The following is a 23,305-nucleotide window of genomic DNA, read 5'->3' as shown; positions in this document are numbered from 1 at the left end:
AAGGACTTACTTGTAGAAAAGCTAACAGATAAGCTTCCATTGACTGCAATGGGGACTTGCCTGGGTCTTCCATTCACAGCAAATATAACCATTTATTTTCAGGACTTTTTTTCTACTCTTATTAATTTGTTTTCACTATTGTCCTCATTCATGCTTTCAGAATTCTTCAGCTAATGGTCAGAACCATCTTGTTTGGACAACTTTCACTGATCATTTCCTATCTGTGGTAGGATACATTCTTACTATGCTGATATTCTTCCTTTCCACAAAGGCAGATAATAGATGATGAAATGACATGAGAGGAAAGACAATTGTTATAAATGCCATCTTCTTAATATATTTGCAGCTTAACACCTAAAGTCCCAAGAATCTAGATGAAGTAAGAAGAGGCCCTCATCTCAAATTCATGTCATCATACTAAATATTGATAATAAACAATAAAACACAAATAAATTCTTAATTGCAGGAGTCTGGGTTAATAAATAAATAAATAAATACGAAAATATATCCCACCCCCACTTCAAATTAACATATTGCTCTGGTACTTTTTTATGCCTACTTTTAATCTAAATTTTTTGTATGTCAAAACTGTATCTTCTCTTTTAGAGCTAGATGGCAATTTTGTTAATAAATACAGGCCTCATGCTTAGAAAGCTATATTAAAAAAATATTACACTGACCAAATGTCAGTATACAAACACTAAACAAATTCATCACCAGGTCTGAAATACTGGGATAAACTAAAGGCATCTGAAAAATAGATAACACACCTCTCATTTTGGATACCTACAACTCACGGACAGTGTCTGCGTTAACAGGAAGGATTGAATAAGCGGCAATTAAAATGCCCGATAAATCCTCAGCCCATATCGCAAACAACACGTTCACCTCTCGGCGTATTTGGGCGGATTTCATAGCAAACTGGGGGGAAAAAAAAAAAAAAAAAACCAAAACCAAAACGAAACCAAACCCAAACCCCAAAAACCCGCAGCATCTACAAAGCACGCACAGGATGGCGGTGCACAGCCTCAGGCCCGCAGGGCTGCGGCTAAAGCCTCCTTTCAGCTGAAGCGGGAGCCGGCACGGAAGGTGGCCGGGATGCTGCAGCGGCCGGGGCCCCGGGCTGCCTCTCCCCGGAGGCCCCGGCCCGGCCCCGCTGCCCGCCCGCCGGGACCCACCTTGGGCATCCGGATGTGCTCCATGGCGGCGGCGCCCACCCGAGCTCCTCATGCACCTCCCGTGGCCGGCAGAGAGGCAGCCGTACGCACCTGGCCTCTCTCCTGTTTTCTCCTGCCAGCCCTGCTTTGAAAAAAAAAAAAAAAAAAAAAATATTTTTCCTCTCGTTTTCCGGCGCAGGTAGGAAGGGAAAAGGGAGGATTTATTCAAAGCAGATAATATGCCCGTGTTTCGATGCTGGCAGGTCAGCGGCTGGCTCCACCTCCCCGGCAGCTGCCATGCTGCCTCGGCGGCGGGGATGCTCCACGCCTGCTCGACCCGGCCCCGACCCGGCCCGGCCGCAGCCTCTTGGGGACCCGGGTCCCCGTCGGCAGCTTGCTCCCCCGGGCACCGAAAGGCATAGCCGGGAGGTGGCTCTTCAGCGATTTGCTGTCTTATCTAAAATTACATCACTCTGTCCTTTCATTCAGGAAAGATAAGATCAGAAACACGAAAGGGAGCTCTGTCTGAGATCGTCTCCCCCTATTTTTTTTTGTTCCCTGGCCCAGCGGGTGCTATATCTCAAAGACAAAAGCTGCACTTACTGAAACTGAAGCACTGAATTTTGTTTATCTCAAGCTCTGCCTGTTTTTCTATTGTTCACGATTTTGCTGTATCCTCAGATTTGCACAAGGGGAGATTTTTTGTGACACAACATTTTCAGTCTTATGTCCAAAATTCCTTGTCCCATCTTTTGCTTTTGCCTGGTCCAAGAGATGCTCTTGGAGCAAAAAGAAATGCTACAGAGCTGGTTTCCCCAGCTTACCTGCACAAAGATGAAGAACAGGTATCTCTAACCATCTTTGAATCGCTGTCATATTCTGAGCAAAAAAAAAGAGAAACTTCCCAAAGAAGAGAAACTTGCCAATGTGCAAATGACTAGAGGTGCTAAGATATTACTTCTGATAAAACATAGTGAGGCTTGTAAAATGCTCAGGTGTTCTGTATTGATCAATGTATTCCAGCAATTCTTTAGAAATAGGGACTAGCCTCATCAAGGGATGGAATGAAATGTTGAGACTTGTCAAAGCACACAAAGGCCGTGGCAAGAGCAGCAGAAGCTCCCTACGTGTCCTTCTCTTGCCTGCAGAGAACACAGCATGCTTAATCTATTTTGTGAAAGCTAAAATATGGGCTGAAAATAAGAGGGGGCCACCAAAAATTGTGACTGCATTTTACCCCAAGGGAAGTGTAACAATGGGTATAGCTGTACTGGCTCCAGTCCTGTCAACATTTCTCCATTCCTGTCACTTTCTTGCTAAGGCATGGCTAGATTGTTCAGCAACATGAGATTTTTTATGCCAACTCTTTGGTTAGAGGAGACAGAAGCTATACTATCGTAAGCGGGCTCCCCAGTTCAAGACAGACAGGGAACTACTGGAGAGAGTCCAGCAGAGGGCTACAAAGATGATGAGGGCACTGGAGCATCTCTCTTACGAGGAAAGGCTGAGAGAGCTGGGTCTGTTTAGCCTGGAGAAGACTGAGAGGAGATCTAATCAATACTTAAAAATATCTAAAGGGTGGATATCAAGAGGATGGGGCCAGAGTCTTTTCAATGGTGCCCAGCAACAGGACAAGGGGCAACAGGTACGAACTGGAACACAGAAGTTCCATCTCAATATGAGAAAAAATTTCTTTACTCTGAGGGTGACAGAGCACTGGAACAGGTTGCCCAGAGAGGTTGTGGAGTCTCCTTCTGTGGAGATACTCAAAACCCACCCGCATGTGATCCTGTGCAACCTGCTCTAGGTGATCCTGCTTTAGCAGGGGCGTTGGACCAGATGATCTCCAGAGGTCCCTTCCAACACCTACCATTCTGTGATTCTGTGAGTGGAATATTAAGTCATGCCTGGATTTGACCATTCTGCTTCATGTTTTAGTCCATTTCTGCACTCCTTTCTCTCATAGTTCAACTGCTGTTATTGGGCAGGAGTGGCTGGTATGACCATAGTCTGACACACCATCAACTGAATGGAAACTCTTCTGGGGTTTTTAATTGTTCCATTTCACTCTGTTCACTCAGATCTGAAATGAGGGTTGGAGATACCACTTTCTGTTTGAAAATTCACTGGATGGTGTCCATAAAAGTGCATGAATTGCATAAAGCGTGAACTTTATAAGACTCTTGATCAGTGGCATATTTTGCTCTCTATTTTAGGCTAGAGCTATCAGAATCAATTAAGAATTTACCAACCCTGAAATATGTTTCCTTTGTAGTTATGGCTGATGTGATTCACTGCGTACGTTACCATCTTTTGGCACTTGCTATTGCCAGTGAGTAAGTAAAGTTGGAAGAAAGCACAGTTATACTTTCAGTCCCCAGAGATGTTTACTTTTTCTGTTACATCTTGTGATTGATTACAGCCAAGTTCAAGTCCTACTGTTGATGGCAAGACTCAGACTTAAGAGAAAATGCACTTTATCTCAGCTTCACATTCATCACGAGTTGCGAAACTAAAACATTGCTCAATGGAGACTGTTTATGTAGCTATCAGCTGCTCAACATCCTGCCAGAGTTTTTGACCTGTCTTGGGCTGGTAAAATAATGGGCAAATGCAGCTATAAACAGAACTTGGGTTATGCCTTGGACTTATGTAAAGCATTTGACACCGTCCCTCACAACATCCTTGTCTCTAAATTGGAGAGGCGTGGATTTGACGGATGGACCACTCTGTGGATAAGGAATTGGTTGGATGGCTGCACTCAGAGATTGCAGTCAACGCCTCCATGTCCAAGTGGAAACTAGTGACAAATGGCGTTCCTCAGGGATCAGTATTGGGACCAGTGCTGTTTAACATCTTTGTTGGTGACATGGACAGTGGGATTGAGTGCACCCTCAGCAAGTTTGCCAATGACACCAAGAAGTGTGGGATGGTTGACACGCTGGAGGGAAGGGATGCCATCCAGAGGGACCTTGACAGGCTGGACAGGTGGGCCCATGTGAACCACATGAAGTTCAACAGGGCCAAGTGCAAGGTCCTGTACATGGGTTGAGGCAATCCCAAGCACAACTACAGGCTGGGTGGAGAATGGATTGAGAGCAGCACTGAGGAGAAGGACTTGGGGTGTTGGTGGACAAGCTCAACATGAGCCAGCAATGTGCCCAGAAAGCCAACTGTATCCTGTGCTGCATCAAAAGAAGTGTGACCAGCAAGTCGATGGCAGTGATTCTCCCCCCTCTACTCTACTCTCGTGAGACCCCACCTGGAGTACTGTGTCCAGCTCTGGGGGCCCCAACAGAAGGACATGGTCCTGTTGGAGCAAGTCCAGAGGAGGGCCACAAATATGATCAGAGGGCTGGAGCACCTCTCCTATGAAGACAGGCTGAGACAGTTTGGGTTGTTCAGCTTGGAGAAGAGAAGGATCTCTTATTGCAGCCTTCTAGTACCCATAGGGGGCCTACAGGAAAGCTGGAGAGGGGCTCCTTACAAGGGCAAGCAGTGATAGGACAAGGGGAAATGGCCTTAAGCTGAAGAAGGGTCGATTTAGATTAGATGTTAAAAAGAAATTCTTTACTGTTAGAGTGGTGAGGCACTGGAACAGGTTGCCCACAGAAGTTGTGGAGGCCCCATCCTTGAAAGTGTTCAAGGCCAGGTTGGATGGGGCTTTGGGCAATGTGGTCTAGTGGAGGGTGTCCCTGCCCATGGCAGGGGGGTTGGAACTAGATGATCTTTGAGGTCCCTTCCAACCCAAACCATTCTATGATTCTATGATTCTATAATTCTATGATATTGCAATTGTCATGGAAAAATGCAGTGAGTACGACCTTCTAAAAATTCTTTAACATTTTTCATTTGCATTTCATGCTCATGGAAACTGCTGTCTTAACAATCTTGGAAAGGAAATCCTCTGTCCACAGTAGAGGTACAGTGAGTGTAACAACAAAAAATAACACTCCATAATCTACTGTTCTGACTCAACTAAGACATAGGAGCAGGAAAATTAATTGCTATACCTACATAGGGTTTTACCTATGTGCTGCAACTGCCAAGAAACATGAAGAAGGCCAGTCACTCAGACCTGTAATGATACCAGTGTATTTATTTTCTATATCCATTAGCAGTAGAGTCAGCCTCATCCAGTAAAACCTGAAAGCATGTTTCACTTCCAATATGTAAAAATTTCTGTTATATTCAATGGAGTCACCTGTATGTTCAGACATTTTGCATTTGTTACTACCTACCCAGGTAGGCCTGGATTTCAATCATCACATTAGATCTGGAAGACCTTACAGATTTATTTTTTTCAATTATATTTTACTAGTTTAAAGGTGGTTTCCTGCAGGCTGCATTTTAATATAATACAAACTCAAAGAATAAATTTATGTACTTGTATTAACACTTATTTTCAAGTGCAGTCCACAGATGGTCATTCAGATTTAAAGACATATATTAAATACTATCATGTACGGAAGAAATAAATTTGAAATTGGTGGTATAACAGCTTCATTGCTGGGACAACTATGTCCAGCATGATGGAATCCCCTACCTAAAGAGTCTGGTACGTGGGATGAAGACATCGAGGTTAGGGCAGCCCATGTTACTGTGGGCTAAAGACAGAAAGGACTGGTTTGAGTGGGTGAGGACTGGTAGCTCTGGGTTTGTGGATAAGGGATGGAGAAAAAAAACAAACCCGCAGAGATTCCAGTGGCATCTCACCAATGAAATACTTCTGGACCCAGTGATGGCAAGAAGTAGTTTGTGGGCAACAATTTCTCCTGCAATTCAGCATACAGGTCTTTGTGCATTGTTTGCTGAAAACGACAAACCAACCAACCAGGATTACCTAAAGGTCACCTGACTTTTTAATCAGTCTTCTCCTAATGGAAATATCCGGTAAGATCCATGGCAAAATAGACTTTTTATATTAGAAAAAAAGGAAAACAATACTGTTTTTTACCATATAGTACAATACATTAATACATTTTTGAAAATTATATATTTACACCTGTAATGCACTAAAGAAACATGTGACTTGTTGGTAATTATGGATTAAGAATACCAGCACATCATAGTAATACACATTTTAGGCAGATCTACTTTGTAGTTTGAAAATTCTTTTCTTACGTTATTTTCACAGTGCTGTTCTACTGTTTTAACACCTTCATAAGGTAACAAAATTATAATTTATTTCCTTTTGTCAGAGATTTTCATGCCACTTTTCAAATGATAAAGATTAATGCTTTGGGAACATGCTAGTGGAGATACTGTTGCAGCCTTTTGAAATACAAATGCCAAAACCCCATAAATTCATGTTTGTTTATTTAAGGACTTTGGACACTAATATCAATGGGAGTGGCAGAACCTTCTTGCAGAAGTCTGTTACAGGAGCTGTATGACCTAATACAGACCAGCTTCTCGCCTTTTTTAATATCACGATGCACGAGAATCCTAGGAGCACCCACAGTACAAGGGTGTTGCTGAAGAAACAAGAAGCCTTTTGAGGAAGATTTTTAGCCATTCTCTTTCCAACACAAAACCACATTAAGAGCATGTGCCTTTAGCAGGCACTGCAGTTTTGCAGTGTTACAGCTTCTTTCCAGATGAGCTTTCTTTGGTGCTAAGATCCCAGAGAAGAGATGCTCCAGCCCTGTATGTATGTGTAACAGGCTCACAGTATGGCTGAGCTGAACTAACTGTTGCTAGTGCAGTAAGGCAGAGCACTAGCTTGTTTTTCCTTCTTCTTGCCTTGGCTTCCAGCCCTGCAGCTCCCTCCGCCTAGGCTCTGGCTTGGTGTTTATCTGGCTTTGGTGTTTGTAAGCCAAGTGAGCTTGCTGCACTCTTTGTTTTGTTGTGGCTGTCTAGTTTTTAGTTATTTTTGTGTGATACAGAGGCAAGGGGGCAGCTGAAAGTTAGGTGACAGTGAACCAGGTGAAGTGAAATTAATGAGAAAACAAACCAAGACGACTTGGGCTAGGGGCTGGTGAATTGGGGGAATTTCACTCACTCTGGAGACATGGCAGGCATTTACACACTGTAGCACCAAAACTCCTCTTTGCCTCTTACCTATTGCCTATTTTCACTACTGATAGCAGCCAAACGTCCAAATGCACATGTGCAATTTGTAGGTGTCTATAGTGTTTACACCTGGGATAATCAATAACATGGATTCAGAAACAAGGTGTCTGTTTATATTTGTTTCATAACTTTTGAACTTTTTCAGGGATCACGCAAGTTTCTTGTGGCAAATGTACTTGAACACACAAACTTCTCCCCCAGTTAATCTAGCAGGAGCCGCATGTGACAAGGTAAAGGATCCAGGGAGCAGCTTTCACTTTATTGTTTAACTCAGCTAACTCTTACTAGGTTTGACCTTTTAACATGTCCTTCAAGAATTACTCAAAGCAATCTTTGATTTTGCCTTGTTATAAAACATTGTTGCATTGTTATAAAAACAATTTTATGCAGGGAAAAATATCAACAGATCTCTGGAAATGGAATGGTTTTGATCCTATTTGGCAGATAGATGAACTGATATGATACATGATATGTGATATGTGATATCTGATACATGATACATGATACATGATACATGATACGATACGTGATATATGGTATATGATATCTGGCCAGATACTTGATAACTGACCTGAAATGCATAGCAGCAGAGAAATGAAACAGATACAGTTCTAGAATGATTGAGGATATATGTCTGGTTACTAACATGAGGATTCCCCTAGCTGAGGAAACTATTAAGGTTAGACAGTTTAGTGAAAAGCAATTGCTTCATCTCGCCGTTTACTGCTTCTAAGCTGGATGCTGCTGTAATGGATGGCTATACTGGGATACTGGGAACCTCTTAAGAGAGCCCTCCCTTGCTTTCCCATACAATACCTATGCTTGAATATATCTGAGCAGGTCTGCTCCTAAGTTAAATCTCCAGATATGTAGAGAAACTGAGAAGAAAAGATGATTTATTAATTTTTAATAACTTACTTTTCACTAAAATATAGCAGAAAAATGTGTTTCTTGCACTTAAAAATGGGAATTGGATATTTTGCAAGTGGCTTTACTACAGAGTCAGGTATCAGTCACAAGTTACAGTGAATAATTGAATTCTCTTGCAGAAGAAGTGTTAGTGTCGCAGCTCCTAGAGAGTCATGTAGGGATTCTCCAAATTGGAGCATCTGTGATACTCTGACTACCTTTACAATATGTCATCCAGAATCTTAGGCAGGAAATATTCCCTTAACTGATATTAAAAAATTACTTAAAAAAGAAGAAAGAATGCATTTTCATCTTCTCCGACTTCTTCTATTAAAACATTCAGTCACAGGCTCAGCAACAACTTAGGAGAAGAAAATAAGACTACTGAGTTCAATGCAGACCACAACTGTGTGTAGTCTGAAGCAGTATTGTTCAATGAAAAATAAAATCATGATAGCAAGGCAGCTTCCAATATTTTCACAAAGAAAATTTTCTTAACTTATGGGACTGTATTAATGGCCTGCCTGGAGCATTTTTCCCAACATGAAGAAAAAGAAATGGATGTGGTATATTTGGGTTGAGGGAAAACAGAACAGAGAAGAAAGAAAAAGTAGATAACAGAAGAAATGTATCCCATGGTCTTTGTATAAGAATTAGCTAAAGCTATGTTTAAAATATTGAAGAGTTAATTTATCTTGAAACTTCACATTAACCTATGATGATCATAATTCAGTGACGTAAATGTGGCCTTTTCAGTTATGAGATTTATGCATGAGTTTGTGATTACAGTAAATTAATTTTGATAATTCTCCAAATTTTACAGAAGCACCAATGCTATATGTAGGGAATACAAAAAAATGGTACTTGTTTCCCAAGTAAACAAAATCCATAATGAAACTTCACTGAAGTGCTGCTTCATATCCCAAATTCACACCATATGAAAGCATATTTTTCAGATAATTTTCTTCTCTCTGTACTTTAAAAGGAAACTTCAAGATTAGGGTGCTTTTTTTTTTTTTTAATAAGATGCTAAAGCAAAATACAATTCTTTGAATGTCTATGCAAAAGACCTGAAACTGATGTGATTCCTACCATCTTGCTGACAAGCAGCCATCACACTAAGCAGCCAGAATCAGTTTTGGCTGACTTGTGCCTCTTGAAATCCTTCTGAATTTCAACTGATTGCCTGGGCCTCCGCAGTATTAAGGAGATAAGCTGACACTATGAAAGTTCTCAGTGAAGTCTTGCTTACTAACATTCTGTGACAAGAAGGTTCAGATTATGCAATAATCTTTCAGCTACTGACGAGCAATTTAGTTTTTGAGAAATAGCTGATTAAGCAAGGGTCATAGAAACCTCAGTGTTCAGATTGAAAGGGAGTTATGATTGAATTCACATGTGCTTTTCCAAAATTTGTTCAGTTTTATACTTGAATTCACTTTGTTTCATTGTCATCTGGTCAGTATTTTTCAAGTTCCATTACTGCTTCTTGGATTTGGGGGAAAAAAACTACATTTTGGGGTGGGTTTGAAGAAAGTTTGAACTGCTTCTGGCATTCCTTGGCTGAAAGCTCTGAGGCTCAAGAAATGTCTTCTGTAACTCCTGAAAGTTTCTCACCGTGTGTAGTATTAGATTTATGTTCTTGATCTCTGTCAATTATTTTCATGGGTTATGCATGAGAAGACACTATTTGACTATTTGTTCCCAGAGTGGAATGTCCAAGGTATTGTTCCAACATACTTTTGCTAGCTGGTCAGAGTCAGGGTGCATGAATTGTCATGGTTGAAAGGTCCTCATCTGAGTGGAAAGGATACAATCTCTAGAAAAAAAATATGTGTGAGATGAGATATATAATTAACTGCAGATAGCTAGAGATATGGTTGTACATAACTGTCCACTGTTAATGGTTAACTAACTTAATGATTATAGTCAACGCATAAAGCATATGCCTACTCTGTATTTTTGTTGCATGCCACAATGTGAACCACCAAACTGAGCAAGTTGTTACTTGCCAGCTTACATGTCTAAAGCTGATCTAGGTCCATACAAGTCTCAAAAAAAACGTTCACATCCTACTGGCTCAATACCTATTCCATGGTCGCAGACCTCTGTGACTATGCTTGCCAGCCATCTGCCTTGTGCATAATACACACCACTAGGTTATGCAAGAGCAATGCTCGAGACTCATCCTTTTTAGTCTTTCCCTCTGCTTCAGAGATGCTACTGCTCACGGCTTCTGTTTTGCAAGCCAGGCTATAGCAACTGGCCCAATGCTGTTGGACCATGCCAAAGGAGACCCCAACACATATCCAGATTTGATCATCACGCAGAAACTGGTGCTAGTGCAGCTGGAAGAACCTGCTGAGATGAGAAAGTTGAGTCCCGATCTGGGCTTTGGTTGGAGTCCACTGCAGTCTCTTCAGAGTCAGACAAGATTTGGTATCTATAAAGCTAGTATTGGGAATGCACCATTGTAGCCTAAGCTGACTATCGGGGGGCAGAACTTGCAGATATGAAGGTTCACATCTGAAAGCCTCTGTTGCTAGTTACTGCCTGGTCTTTAGCACCAATATTCAGCTTCCTTCTCAGCATTTATCTCTGTGGGAAAGAGGGTGAACATCAGTTTGTAGACCTTCACTACTGCCCAGATGTGCTTGTTGCCATCCAGCCAGCCAGTTTCCACAACAGCGCTGTCATTGTGCATGTGATCATCATGGACAGCTCCTACCATCATTTGGTCAGCATTGGCAGCCTCCCCAAGAACATGGAGACTTTTAGTCATTGTGAAAAATTCACAGCAGGAAAATCAGCAATATTTACATTCTTACCCATGGTGTCCTTACCCAACTGATGCATTTATAGGCTCGCTCTCCCTCACTGATCACAATGTGAGATTCATGAATACCATGGCTTACATCAGTAGCTGGGGTTGTGATGACAAGTTTTCTGAAATTTTTAAATTGTTAAGAAACAAAGAAGCTGACACTCTCTTTCCTCTGGGGTACATCAGCATCCAATGAGCTAACCACTACTTGCAGCATAGGTCTCCCTGCTACAGCAAGGGTATTCGGACAACTTACAGGTTTACAACCAGCTTTCTCTAGAGCCAAAAGAGAGCATTTATTCTAGCACTTTATGCTGGAGGACTCTGAAGGATAAATTAGCTGCTGGTAGTCTAATGACAGCAAAATTATACCTGCTTGCTGCACTTTATCTATTGCTGCTTATCTGCCTCAGATGTCCCTTCCCAAGGGGCTGCCCACAGCTGAATCTTAGGACAGGAGCAGGCCTAAGCAGAGTGAATGTCCTTATACCCTCCACAATATAAGGTGATACTGCAGAACTTAGTCACAAAATAAAACTTTACAATGTTTGGTACTTGCATAGCAATACCTTGGCCAATATGACCAGCAAGCAATGTCAGGAATGTAATATCATATTAAATACTAGTGTACTCAGCAGAATTAAAGAAAGACAAACACAAACCAGCCAAGTAAAATAAACAAAGGCCTGTGTGTCCAATGAAGAAAAAAAGGAAATCAGAAACTCTCTTCTCTAAAGGATTTAATGTCCTATGTGGCTTCCAAACAGCTGTTCTGCACTCAATTTGGGCTGTGGAGTGCATGCTCTGGCATTGCCTCCTCCCAAGCTCATGTGGGGTTAGGAACTTGTAGCACTGCTGCCTTCTGGACTCTTGAGGGTCTGAAGAATCTGGTGGCTGCCCCAAGAGGAATGCTAACATGAGACCAGAGTAGGAAACTGAACCTGATACGCCTTAACCTGCAGGGCCATGAAGCTCATGTGTGTCCTCCACACCGGCCTTGATCTCTTGTCTTGCCTTCTTCTCTTTGGCTTCTTTGTGAATCTTCACCATGAGTCACCACACTTACTTACATTTTCATCCCATCAGTGTACACACTAGCAGAGACGGATCATTTCCCTAAGGAAGATTCTCTGCTTCCACAGCCCCTGATCCTTCATTCATTCCAGGTCCTTCCTTCTGTAAATCTATAAAGGGTGTTGTCTGGATGATGCCATCCCTGCCATGCCAAACAGCAAGTGAACAGCAGTCAGGCAGCCACAAGAAGCTACACAAAGCACTCAACGTTTTTTCTGCTGAACTGTCAATGATACAAGGACTCTGACAATCTTTGAGTGATCCAGCTTTGGATTGAGGAGCTTTCCAGTGTGAGTGAACTGCAATCCTTGCTTGTAGGCCTAAGGGGAAAGATATCCCTGACTTAAGCCCCCAGTGTGATCAGGAAAACAGAGCTGATAAGAAGGAGAGGTGTTGCAAATGGTACTTCCCTGTGGTTTTACTCATAAGCAGAACACAGGGAACTCCTTCCAGTTGTAACTGGTGTGGGGTTTTCTCCATTTCTGCAAAGCTGTTTTCCATAATCTCAAGGTGCAGTGTCACTTTGACAGAGGGAAGCACATGGCTGGGGCAGGAGGGACACATGCATGCTTATATGGACCATTTTTCATTAGGAAGCTACCAATGTGACTATAAACTTCATCAACAGCTGTCACAAAACCAAGTTGGCAGTACTCTATATAGCATAGGAAACTGCCATTAAAGACTCCTCTTCTCTTGTGTCAACATGATACATATAGAAGAGCTAGTCCTGGAAGCTACTTGAGATATTCATGACCCGCCCAGCAAAGGGTGCCTGTCTTTTACCATTTCTGTCCTTCCTGATGTTGCAGGGACAGTGGCTGGGGAGGACGTTAATGATTCAGCTGCTGTGATAGCCTCTCAAAGTTGAAGACATCCTAGATGGGCCAGAGTTGTCAGCCTGGACCCTCACATAAAGATCAGGTGATAAACTCTAATGTAGTGTCTTCCTTATTGCAGATATGGTATCACAGCTTCTTGTGCTGTGAACACGTTTGACAAGCTACCCCAGGACACCTGGTGTGGTTCCTGACCTGCCTTTGTGTTCTTCAGTGTGAATCGGAAACCCTTGGTGACCCTGACATACCCCAAAAGTAGAAAGCTATTTGGCTGTCTCCTGTCAACATCATCTTCAGCCCTTTCTGTCACACAACTGAGTAACTATGTGAGTTTTCTCTAGTCCCCAGGTCACTCTTCTGTGTACTATAGGCATCTTCTTTCCTGCTGGAATGAACAGTACAGTAAAGATAAGGGCCAAATTCTGAACTGGCTGCTCTCTGGCATGCAGAACTTTTACTTAAGTTTTTTACCATACTGTTTGGAGGTTCTCACAAGTAATGAGGGCATCTCAGGGGTTTCCTGAGAACAGAATGCTCTGGGAAAATGTTGGGATTGTTTCAGAGGGGAGGAGAATAGCACTTGGCAATACAAGTTTCTCCACTATCAAGGAGTGCTCCACTACAGAAATTTCCTCCCAGCAGTCCCACAGTAAGTCTGAGGTGGATCTAGCTCCACTGTCTCTGACCGCATCTGATGGGCAGGGGAAGAGGGAAGCAGAAAGAGTAAAACAAATTGCCAAATTGACAAGGTAGAAGTACTTCTGTGGAGTGGTGTTCAGGGAACACCACTGATGCCTGCTGAAATTCAGGAATGTCTGTCTGTAGTGTTCATTACATATTGTTACATGGAAAATAAATTTCAGAGAACAATTTCTCTGAATCTCCAAGTGTACAAGTATAGCTCTGTATTACAATCTCTATCATCTTAGAAAATATTTACATTTAATTGAAATATTTGAAGTATTAATCTTACTGTTGTATTTTGCAAGAGGGAAAGTTCAGCAAGTGTTTGCAGAATCATGCAAGAAAATATTGGGATTCAAGATAACATTGTCTCTCTTAGATGTTTTGGCTTTTGGCATTCTCTTTTCTTGGTATCTACTTTTTGTTGGACAAGCCCTTTATTGGTATGTTTTCCAAAGGAAAGGAGCTAATTTATTTCTTTTGTATTCCAGTGACTTTTAAAATTTTCATCCTTAATTCTGTATTTGCAGAAAATATTGTTATTTCGTTTGTTTGGCTTTTGCTTCTCTTCTCAGAGTAATGCAGAAATGGACAAAAAAAAAAAGTGAACTAGATGAGAGAAACACAGAGACAAGAAATATTCCTGATACATGGAATTTATAAGATCCACAAACCTGAGAAAATATACTTTTAGAAAAAAAGTTCCAGATATCCAATGGTCAAATTTTTATTTAGAATCATCATAGAATCATAGAATGGTTTGGGCTGGAAGGGACCTCAAAGATCATCTAGTTCCAACCCCCCTGCTGCGGGCAGGGACACCCTCCACTAGACCACGTTGCCCAAAGCCCCATCCAGCCTGGTCTTAAACACTTCCAGGGATGGGGCATCCACAACCTCTCTGGGCAACCTGTTCCAGTGCCTCACCACTCTAACAGTAAAGAATTTCTTTCTAACATCTAATCTAAATAGACCCTCCTTCAGCTTAAACCCATTACCCCTTGTCCTGTCACTACACTCCCTCATAGACAGTCCCTGACCATCTTTCCTGTAGGCCCCTTCAGGTACTGGTAAGCCACAATTAGATCTCCCTGGAGCCTTCTTTTCTCCAGGCTGAACAATCCCAACTCTCTCAGCCTGTCCTCACAGGAGAGGTGCTCCAGCCCTCTGATCATATTTGTGGCTTTCCTCTGGACTCATTCCAACAGCTCCATGTCTCTCCTGTACTGGGGCCCCCAGAGCTGGACGCAGTACTCCAGGTGGGGTCTCACAAGAGCGGAGTAGAGGGGCAGGATCACCTCCCTCGACCTGCTGGTCACACCTCTTTTGATGCAGCCCAGGACATGGTTGGCTTTCTGGGCTGCAAGTGCACACTGCCGGCTCATGTTGAGCTTCTCATCAATCGATACCCCCAAGTCCTTCTCCTCAGGGCTGCAATTTGAAGTGAATCTTGAAAGATCCCAAAGGTTTCTCTTCAGAAGTGAACTTTTTTAGCATGACAGTAATTTTTTTTTTTTTTTTTTTTTAAATTTAGAAGGGTAAGGAGGCCCTCCATTGATTTGCCTGAGACTTAATTGAATTAATTAAACAGTGCAGAAACCCACTTTCTGGGAAGACAAGATGGTTTTGCTAGGTTGTCACTTATTAACACCCAAGTATATTTTTACTGTAAAGGACAATATGTCAATGTGACATTTTTATGAGCATTTTAATGGCACCATCAAAATATAAGTTCTGGTAAGTGATAGGAAAAGGCAAGTGGAAGATATGATTAGCAGATGCCTAAATGAAACTACATATAGTCTTCATTTCTGTTTTCTCAATCTCTTTCCATATTTGATATTGGCAAATATATTATAACAGTATGTTTCCCAGTTTAAAAAAAAAAAATCAGTCAAGCCCTTGAGGGCTTATTTAAATAGAAATATGTGATGTGGATTTAGTAGAGCAGAAATCCAAGGTCTGTGTAATTTAGAACCTTGTGTAATTTTCCAGTTGTTAAATCACATGTGGTTCTCCCTCACAACAGAGTGACCTTGGTTAGATTTCGATATGGCAATAACTGTAGGCATAAAACATAATAAACTCTGTGCCCCATCATTTGTGTAAAATAAAATATTCACAATCTATAGTGACTTCCATCACAAACTCATTTTTCCAGCATTCATTATATTAATAATTCATCAATTGATTCTATTTGCCATATGATCTAATACATTACTAATAACATGAGAAAGTAAATTACAAAGTAAATTACAGAGTAGAAGGTTGGATTTTTTCCGACCTTTGAGAAGTCCACTTGTGGGTGCCAAATTCTTTTATGCTCTTTGTTGATATATATTGAAGGGATTAGGAATTCTGCCTGTCATCTGGACAGCTTAACAGGTACTCAGAAGTTGTGCAGTTCTTCTTTTCCTAAATGGCTTTTGTATTATTAACTAAACAAATTACAGGATTAACTGATTTCTGAGCCAGTAACCCTCTGCACTTGAAAAGTGCGATAGCTCCCTTTTCACCAAATGAATAGAGGACTCAAGTTGCAAAAACTATTAAGATGCACTGCTACCATGGCAGCAAAGGTGCAAGCGCCAGAAGTCTTCAGAAAAAGGTATGCTGAAGTAACATTATCCAGCAATAAAATGTCCACATAGTTATGTGTAAATCATACTGCCCAAGATCAAGCCCTACTCCAAAAATTACTGTGGAAAGTCAACCTACCAAACCTTGCTGTTCCACGGGTTTGAGCAAAAGTGAACAAGGAGACATACAGCTTTTCTGTTCCAGGGTGTAACAAGGTTATAGCAGAAAGCGTTTCTCATAATTTCATCCATAGCTCTCTTCTTACAGACATACTAAGGTTTTACATCACATTGGTCACTGTAGATCTTGGAGTAGATATTTTAAATACTATAAAGACAATGGAAGTATGCCTTCTCCCTATGAAACTTCCACTGAGTTGAACAGGTCCAGGATTCCACCCAAGAAGCTGATTTCACAACATTGAATTAAATCCAGATTTATACTTACAGGTTTTTCAATAGATTTCAATGCTAGATATTTGTTGCAGCCTGGTACACATTATGGGTTTTTTTTTCCCTGAGGATTTACAGCTATCATATCACTCAAAGGATGGAGAATGCAGTAGTGAGAGATAACCAATTAGTATATCAAAAAAACAACAAAACTGTATTTGTTTCCCCATTTTGTAAAATGCATTATCTAGTACTCTGAATGCTATGAGGGTGGTGGTTTTGTTTTTTGTTGGGTTTTTCTTTTTTTTTTTTTTTTTTTTTTTAATTTACATTTAACAAAGCTGTTTAAGGAGCAGGAGTTTTCACATGCTTGTTCTTACTGGCAGTGGTGTGTGAAGTAGCTGCTTTTCCTCTGTGTGACTTTTCTGATCTGTACAACTTGAGACATTCCTGGTTTTTAAAAAGAGAAAAGAGTAAAAAATAGCTATTTTTCTGATGTTTTCTGCCACCCTTTATTCTCTTGAATCTAACATCTGGCATAGAACTAAATAGTGGCAAGTCTGAGACCTCTTTTTAAAAACATCTTGCTATAATTAGCCTTATTTGGAGGGTGCAAATGAGAACAGGATGAAGGCTCCTATTCAGCAGAAGGAATCATAACAAATGCATCAGAGTATTGTTGGGAAGGAGTACACCAAAGTCTCTTCCAAGCTGTATTTAAAAAAAAAAAAAAGAAAGAAAAAAAAAAGACATATGTTAAGTAGTGCTAAGAATAGAAAATGTTTCTGTTATTGTTGCTGGATGATACATTGTATAAGGCAGCTGCAAGTCTTCACTTCTCTGAACAATCTCACACCCTCCTTTGCTCTAAACTCCTCTTTCCCTTTTAATGGAAGATTTCTTGATTAAGAATCTAATTCTGCAATACACTGAACTCACCCAGACTCAAAGGGCTTTAAATGGGAGGTTTAAAGTGGGTCAGGTGCCTTCCAGGGGGTGTGCAGCACCTTACAAGATTGAATCCTGAAAATGAGGCACTTTTTATTCTCTTGAATAAGTTTGCAATTAGTATGTCTATTCCATGAATGAAAATTTCTGAGTTGGTAGCTTGCGTATTATGATACATACAATCTTCTTGTACAGGACAACTGTACCTTTTTACTAGCAGGTTTTACCTAATAATTCTTACAGTGAGTGCTCAGTGATTGAGCCTCATTCGTCAGTCTTTACATGTTATGAGTCAGAAGAACAATGAATTTCTCTTCGGATCATTACAACGTGGGAGACAAGGGGGGTCAGCAGTCAAAACTTTTGGTTTTGTTGTCACTCCAACACTCTTTCCTTTCCGAAAAAGAAATAAGAAAACAAAGGAGAAATGGAATTTATTTTCATTAATTCCTAATTTGCAGCAAATCATTCCATGCCACACTCCACACAGCCCCACTTTAGGCCCAGGACTTCAGGGACTGAGTTGGAAAGCTCCACAAGTACTCAATGCAGGCTCGAGGATCCATTCAGTGCGTCTAAATTACACTGTTGTTCTGACTGATGCTCTGCGGGAGCCAAGAGAGGAAGGCTGTAGTTCTACAGTGTGAATGTCCCAGGTACTGCCCCCTGTAGCTTAAAAGAGGAATAACATCCATCCACCTCGTGAGATTGCTAAATCACACTCCCATGAAAGTATTTTGATAACAAGCTACGCAAGACTTGGCATCAAATTCAGTGGGAAGCTACTCTTGCAAGCTGGAGTGACAGTGACAGTCTGAGCCACTTTTGGATGACCTTCACCACTTCCAGATTTCTCTGAGAGGAGCTGGCTCCCACATTGCACTGCCAGATCCACCCCCATATGAGCATCAGTCCCTGCGGACAAGAAGGCTGACATAGCTTGCAGAGGCTAACTATTAATGTGCAGTAACACTTTTGGCTTCTATACCGGGCATGGGAAAGTCCACACTGAATAGACTGATGTGTTGGAAGCGTGCCTAGCAATACAGAAAGTCTTAAAATTTTGTTAGCTTTTCTATTTTATCCTATTTTTTAGCATTCTTGATTTTTTGGCAAATTTCTATGTATTCTGATGGTAGATTTTTCCCACAAAACTGAAGACTTACTTATAAAAAGTGTAATGGGCAGGAACTGTACCTGGACTGAGTTTCAAAGGCAGTCACTTTTTCTCACTAACATCTGAAGGCAGTGAATGTGGTAATGGGATTTATGGTGGGTGGGTGGGTGGGGGGGTGTGTATGTGAGAGAGACAAAACAGTAGGGCTCTGAAAGATAATTTGGTTCCCAGAAGTTTTGGTGACCTTAGAGAAAGTGAGACCCTTACCTGAACAATAAGCTGCAATGTGAGCACAACTTCTACTAGAGACCAGAGAATCTGCACACAAGAGATGCTATAAATGTTTTCAAAGCACAAAAACCCACAAGTCCATATTCACAGAGGAGGAATTTCTTACAGAAATACAATGATAATTTGCCAGGTACTGTAAACTTAAAGGCTTACTGCAAATTTACACTGAGATTGTTGGCTGCTATCCAGGTGTCACAAGAGAAGAAAGCACTGATCCAGTGATGTGAGTAAACAGCTGGCACTTGGAAGGCAAGGAAATTTTGCCAAATTTTGCCACAATCCCTTTTTCTTGCAGTCTTTCTATTGGGAAATAAATCCAATCCATGTGTGCTTATTCTTATAAAAAGCATACATAAAAAATAAAAATATGAATTGTCTCTAAATCCTTGTGCTCAGGCCTAATGTTTTCCAGGCAATGTTACAAATATAGACAGTGCTCTCCGAAACTACTTTAGTAATTAAAAATATATTCACCATTTCAGAAAGACAAAGGACTGAAGGGGACCTTCTCGATCATCGTGTTTAGTCCCCAGCTATTGTGAAATACTCCATTATACGATCTTCTTCATAAATTCAGCTAGCTACATTTTGAGACCCATTACTTTATTTCCCCCCTCCACACCGCTCCTACAAAAAATTAGATACTGACTGATATGTCCTAGCCAAAATATATTTGTGGGCTTCTTGTGCCAACATCTTCTTTTGCCAATCTAAACAGTCTCTCTCTCTCCCCAAAACTTACCCTTTGAAATATATGCTGCAATCATATGTCCCATCAGCCTTCAATTTGCCAGGATAAAAACTCTCTTTTCGGAGTATTTACGCTACAGATGGCAGTACAGTATATATACATCACAAGGTAGCTTTTGATGAGGGCAATCTTCCTGTGACAGCCGGCAGCTCTCTGCAGTCTCTTTGACTACATTTCTCTTCACAGTTTCCACATATTTAGTATGATTACCATATTGTGTCTTGTGCATCAGCATTTTAGTAAATGTAAAAATCAGCCAAAGAATAAGAAATTATAATGCAAACTTAGATATACTTAAATGTATAATGCAAATATACAGATATTTTTCTGCTTGTGTGCAAGTAAATTCACTGAGCAATTAAGAGGGCTAAAACAGTGATTTGATTACTAAGTGCAAGAAGATCCATATTGTAAACTAATTTATGTACTAAAGCAAGCAAACTTAATTTGGAAGATTAGAAAGTCAATGTTGAGAAATTAACATACTGAGAAGGCTTTTCCATATTCGCATTTGAAGCCAAGACTCAATACTATCTCCCCTATAGAGTATTTATTCCTCCTGCATAAGTGGCTACAGTCATGAATCAGCTCTGAGGGACACATTCTTCCCCTGAGTTTTATAAAGGTCTTACAAATGTGAAAACGCATCATTAAAGAATGTACATCTGTTTGTACTGCTGTAGATAGGAAATGTTCCAAATTAAGCCTTTCCCTCTGCTATTTGAATCACTGAACACATTACCTTTAACATTAGTACAACATAAGTAACAAAACAAATCTTGTAACATTACCAGAATCGCGTCCTCTACCTTTTCAGTGCTTGCAACTCTGAACTCAAATGAGCTTCTTCCACTCCCAATCACAGTTTGCATCCAGTAAAACATTTTACTCAAATAAACTCGTTTGGTTAAAACAAGCACTCCAAGTTCTCCCTAGAGTCTCAAGTCTTGTATTTGTTTCAGGGGCCAGTAGAAACTTAGGAGTTCACCAGAGTTACCAGGTTTAAGCCTAGGAGAAGATACAGTTCCTCCAGTTTCTCAGAAGTCTCTCATATTGATTAATGAATTTAATTACAGACAGATTTCCCTTGACATAAAGAATGACATTAGCTCCCCTCATCCTGAAGGACGATAGTTACACATATGGGTGATTAAAGGGGATAAAGTACAACTACTGATGCCATGAGAAAAACAAAGTCTTCCATCACTTGTTGCTCAGTTAAGCTCACCACATTTTAGGTATCAAAAGATGAAAAGAATAATAGGGTATGAATCATACTTGTTATTCAAGAAAATGAATAGCAGTGTGAAGAAAGGTGGTGCATACAAATCGATCATATGAATAATACCTAGATTTACTACCAGCTTTCCTCTGATGGGTTCAAAGAATTTTGCAGGATACATTTCCAATGATCATGTCATTTTTTACTTATGAATAGTAACCGCAGGAGTGGAACAGTTCAACCATTTTGCTGGTGACTGTTCTTACATCATTCAGAAGAGGAAGTGAACAAGAAGGTCAAATGCAAAATCCAGTGGCAGTTGCAGGAAGTTATCTTGGTGATATTTTCCTTTGAACAAACAGCTCCAAAAGACCAAATGTTATAAAATACGAAGATAAATTATGTGCAATATCCAAAACATGTTGCATTCTTCCTTACCACTTAAAAATTTAGCTTTGTTTCATCATAAAGTAGCTGCAAACATGTTGTTCTTTCCATCAGGTTCAGAGTACATATATCTATAATGTATACTTATATATAAAGTATACATATACAAACACAGATGAGCATACACAATGTACCTAGTCATAGAATCTGTGACATCTCTGTAGTCAATTACAAGCCCTAGTTGTAAACATTATTTTCCTTGGGGAATATTTTAGTAATTAATGAATGCTGCTGTTGTGCAGAGATGGAGCAGTGTGCTGACGTTATGGTTTCCCCAGTGGTATAACCCAAACTGAATGATTCAGACAACTTCCTTCCCACCACGCTAGGCAGAGCCGAACTTAAAAATGTGTCAGTACATATTTATACTCCTTCTTTTCCAAGGGCAGAAGGGCTGTTTAAGTCTTCCACATCTGGCTGCTCTCTCCCACCCTTTTCCTGTGGGAAGTTCTTCTTTCACATCTTCGGCCACAGAGAAGGGGAAGAATAGCTGTGTGGGGGACTACACAGCAACGCAAAGGTCAGTGGAATCTTCCTGGGAAAGCTGATTAAAAGTATTGCTTTACTCTGAAAACTGATTTTGTAAGAATTTTGGTCAGTTCTCTGAGTGACGGAGACATGCTGAATCACAGGAGCTGATTTAGGAAAGCTGGAAGTTCTGGTAAGTTGGAGCTATTGGATACAGTGTAAAACTGCAGAACTAAAACTAATACGTCTGGTGAAAGTCCAAGTAATAGACTATTAATTACTTAAGACCAATACCATTGATGTAGAATTGTCTTTGGCATTAAAACTAACTGACTGAAATGTGTGGAGCAGCTCATGTTTCTTGCAATGTCTCTACACTGCTCAACTGGCATGTAGTGCAGAAGAGCCTGATCAAACTTCAAGACTTCAAACCTCAAGAGATCCAAGTTTGCCATGTCAGGAAAAATCTAACAGCAGTGACACAAAGCTGTACATCAAGAGTTACCAGAATCCAGAATCAAAGACTTATTTGTTAAAAGACAACCTGAGTATCTTTACAGAGACGTTTGTTCTCAAGTATGAACTTTTTTTCAGGAATCCCAGAAGCTCATTGAGACAGCATCTGTACCTGGTTATCTGAACTTGCTTTATAAATCACAGGTAAGATACTTTCTCCCCCTCTAAACTGAAAGTTGGGACTCTTCAAGACAGCTAAGTATCTGAGGACATTGTCATACAGTCCATGGGCTCTTTTGATGCTGAGAAAGAAGAAAAGTTTATGGTTCACAAGCTATTCCGAGCTTGCAGAACCGATAACAGCAACAGTACCTCACAGTGTCACTTTTGCAGGCCATATTTAGAAAGGAGTTCCAGTTTAAGCCTTTGCATTTCACTTCTGCTGGAACACATGATTGTTCTCTTTTTGCTGCTCCCCATATCAGACAAACCCCATTGGCAGATGCTACTTTTGTGCAGAACTCCATTAAGTAATGCATATAATGCATACATACATAAATAATGCATACAATTTCTGAACTCAACAAGCCCCTCTACACAGATCAGACTGCAAAACTTGCACCTATTTCATGTCTTAGACAGACTAAAAAACCAAAATCAGAACCCCATCTTAATATAAGAGATTACCTCCTCCACTTCTTTCAGACAAATTAAGGTGTCACTTTGATGCACAACTCATGTGGAAAAGTAGGAGAGATGAAAAAGAGCCAACCCTTACAATCACATAAGGCAATTTCATTCTTTAAATGTGCCAAAACTCATGCTGTCTGGTTCAACTTCAGCAAGTCACCTAATGTATCTTAGTTAGGCAACTCATGTGATTCATTATGGCTAATCAAACCTTAAGTACTTAGGCAAATTCTGACCCCAGAAGAGATTATGTTGAGCCTGTGAACAGCATCTGTGTACAGGAGACTGTAAAGCAGTGGTTAATATGTAAGCAAGCTGCCGATAGCAGAAAGTATGTTTTCTTTGCTGATGAGGCTGGGCAAGTTTCTTGGCACGTGTGCC

General features: G+C 40.7%; 1 protein-coding gene across 1 annotated transcript in view; it reads right to left on the bottom strand.

Annotated features, from left to right (window-relative positions):
* Positions 1-23,305, bottom strand: part of MTMR7 (myotubularin related protein 7) — a 73,448-nt gene that overhangs the window by 46,590 nt on the left and 3,553 nt on the right. Inside the window, exon 3 of the mRNA XM_075752050.1 lies at positions 1,179-1,299. Coding sequence (XP_075608165.1) covers positions 1,179-1,202 — 24 coding nt within the window. The 5' untranslated portion in view covers positions 1,203-1,299. The remainder of the gene's footprint in view (positions 1-1,178; positions 1,300-23,305) is intronic.

Source organism: Balearica regulorum, chromosome 4, assembly GCF_011004875.1.
Source record: "Balearica regulorum gibbericeps isolate bBalReg1 chromosome 4, bBalReg1.pri, whole genome shotgun sequence".
In the NCBI taxonomy this organism is placed as follows: Eukaryota; Metazoa; Chordata; class Aves; order Gruiformes; family Gruidae; genus Balearica; species Balearica regulorum.
The sequence above is the reverse complement of the archived record's forward strand: the minus strand, read 5'-3'. Positions and strand labels throughout refer to the sequence as shown.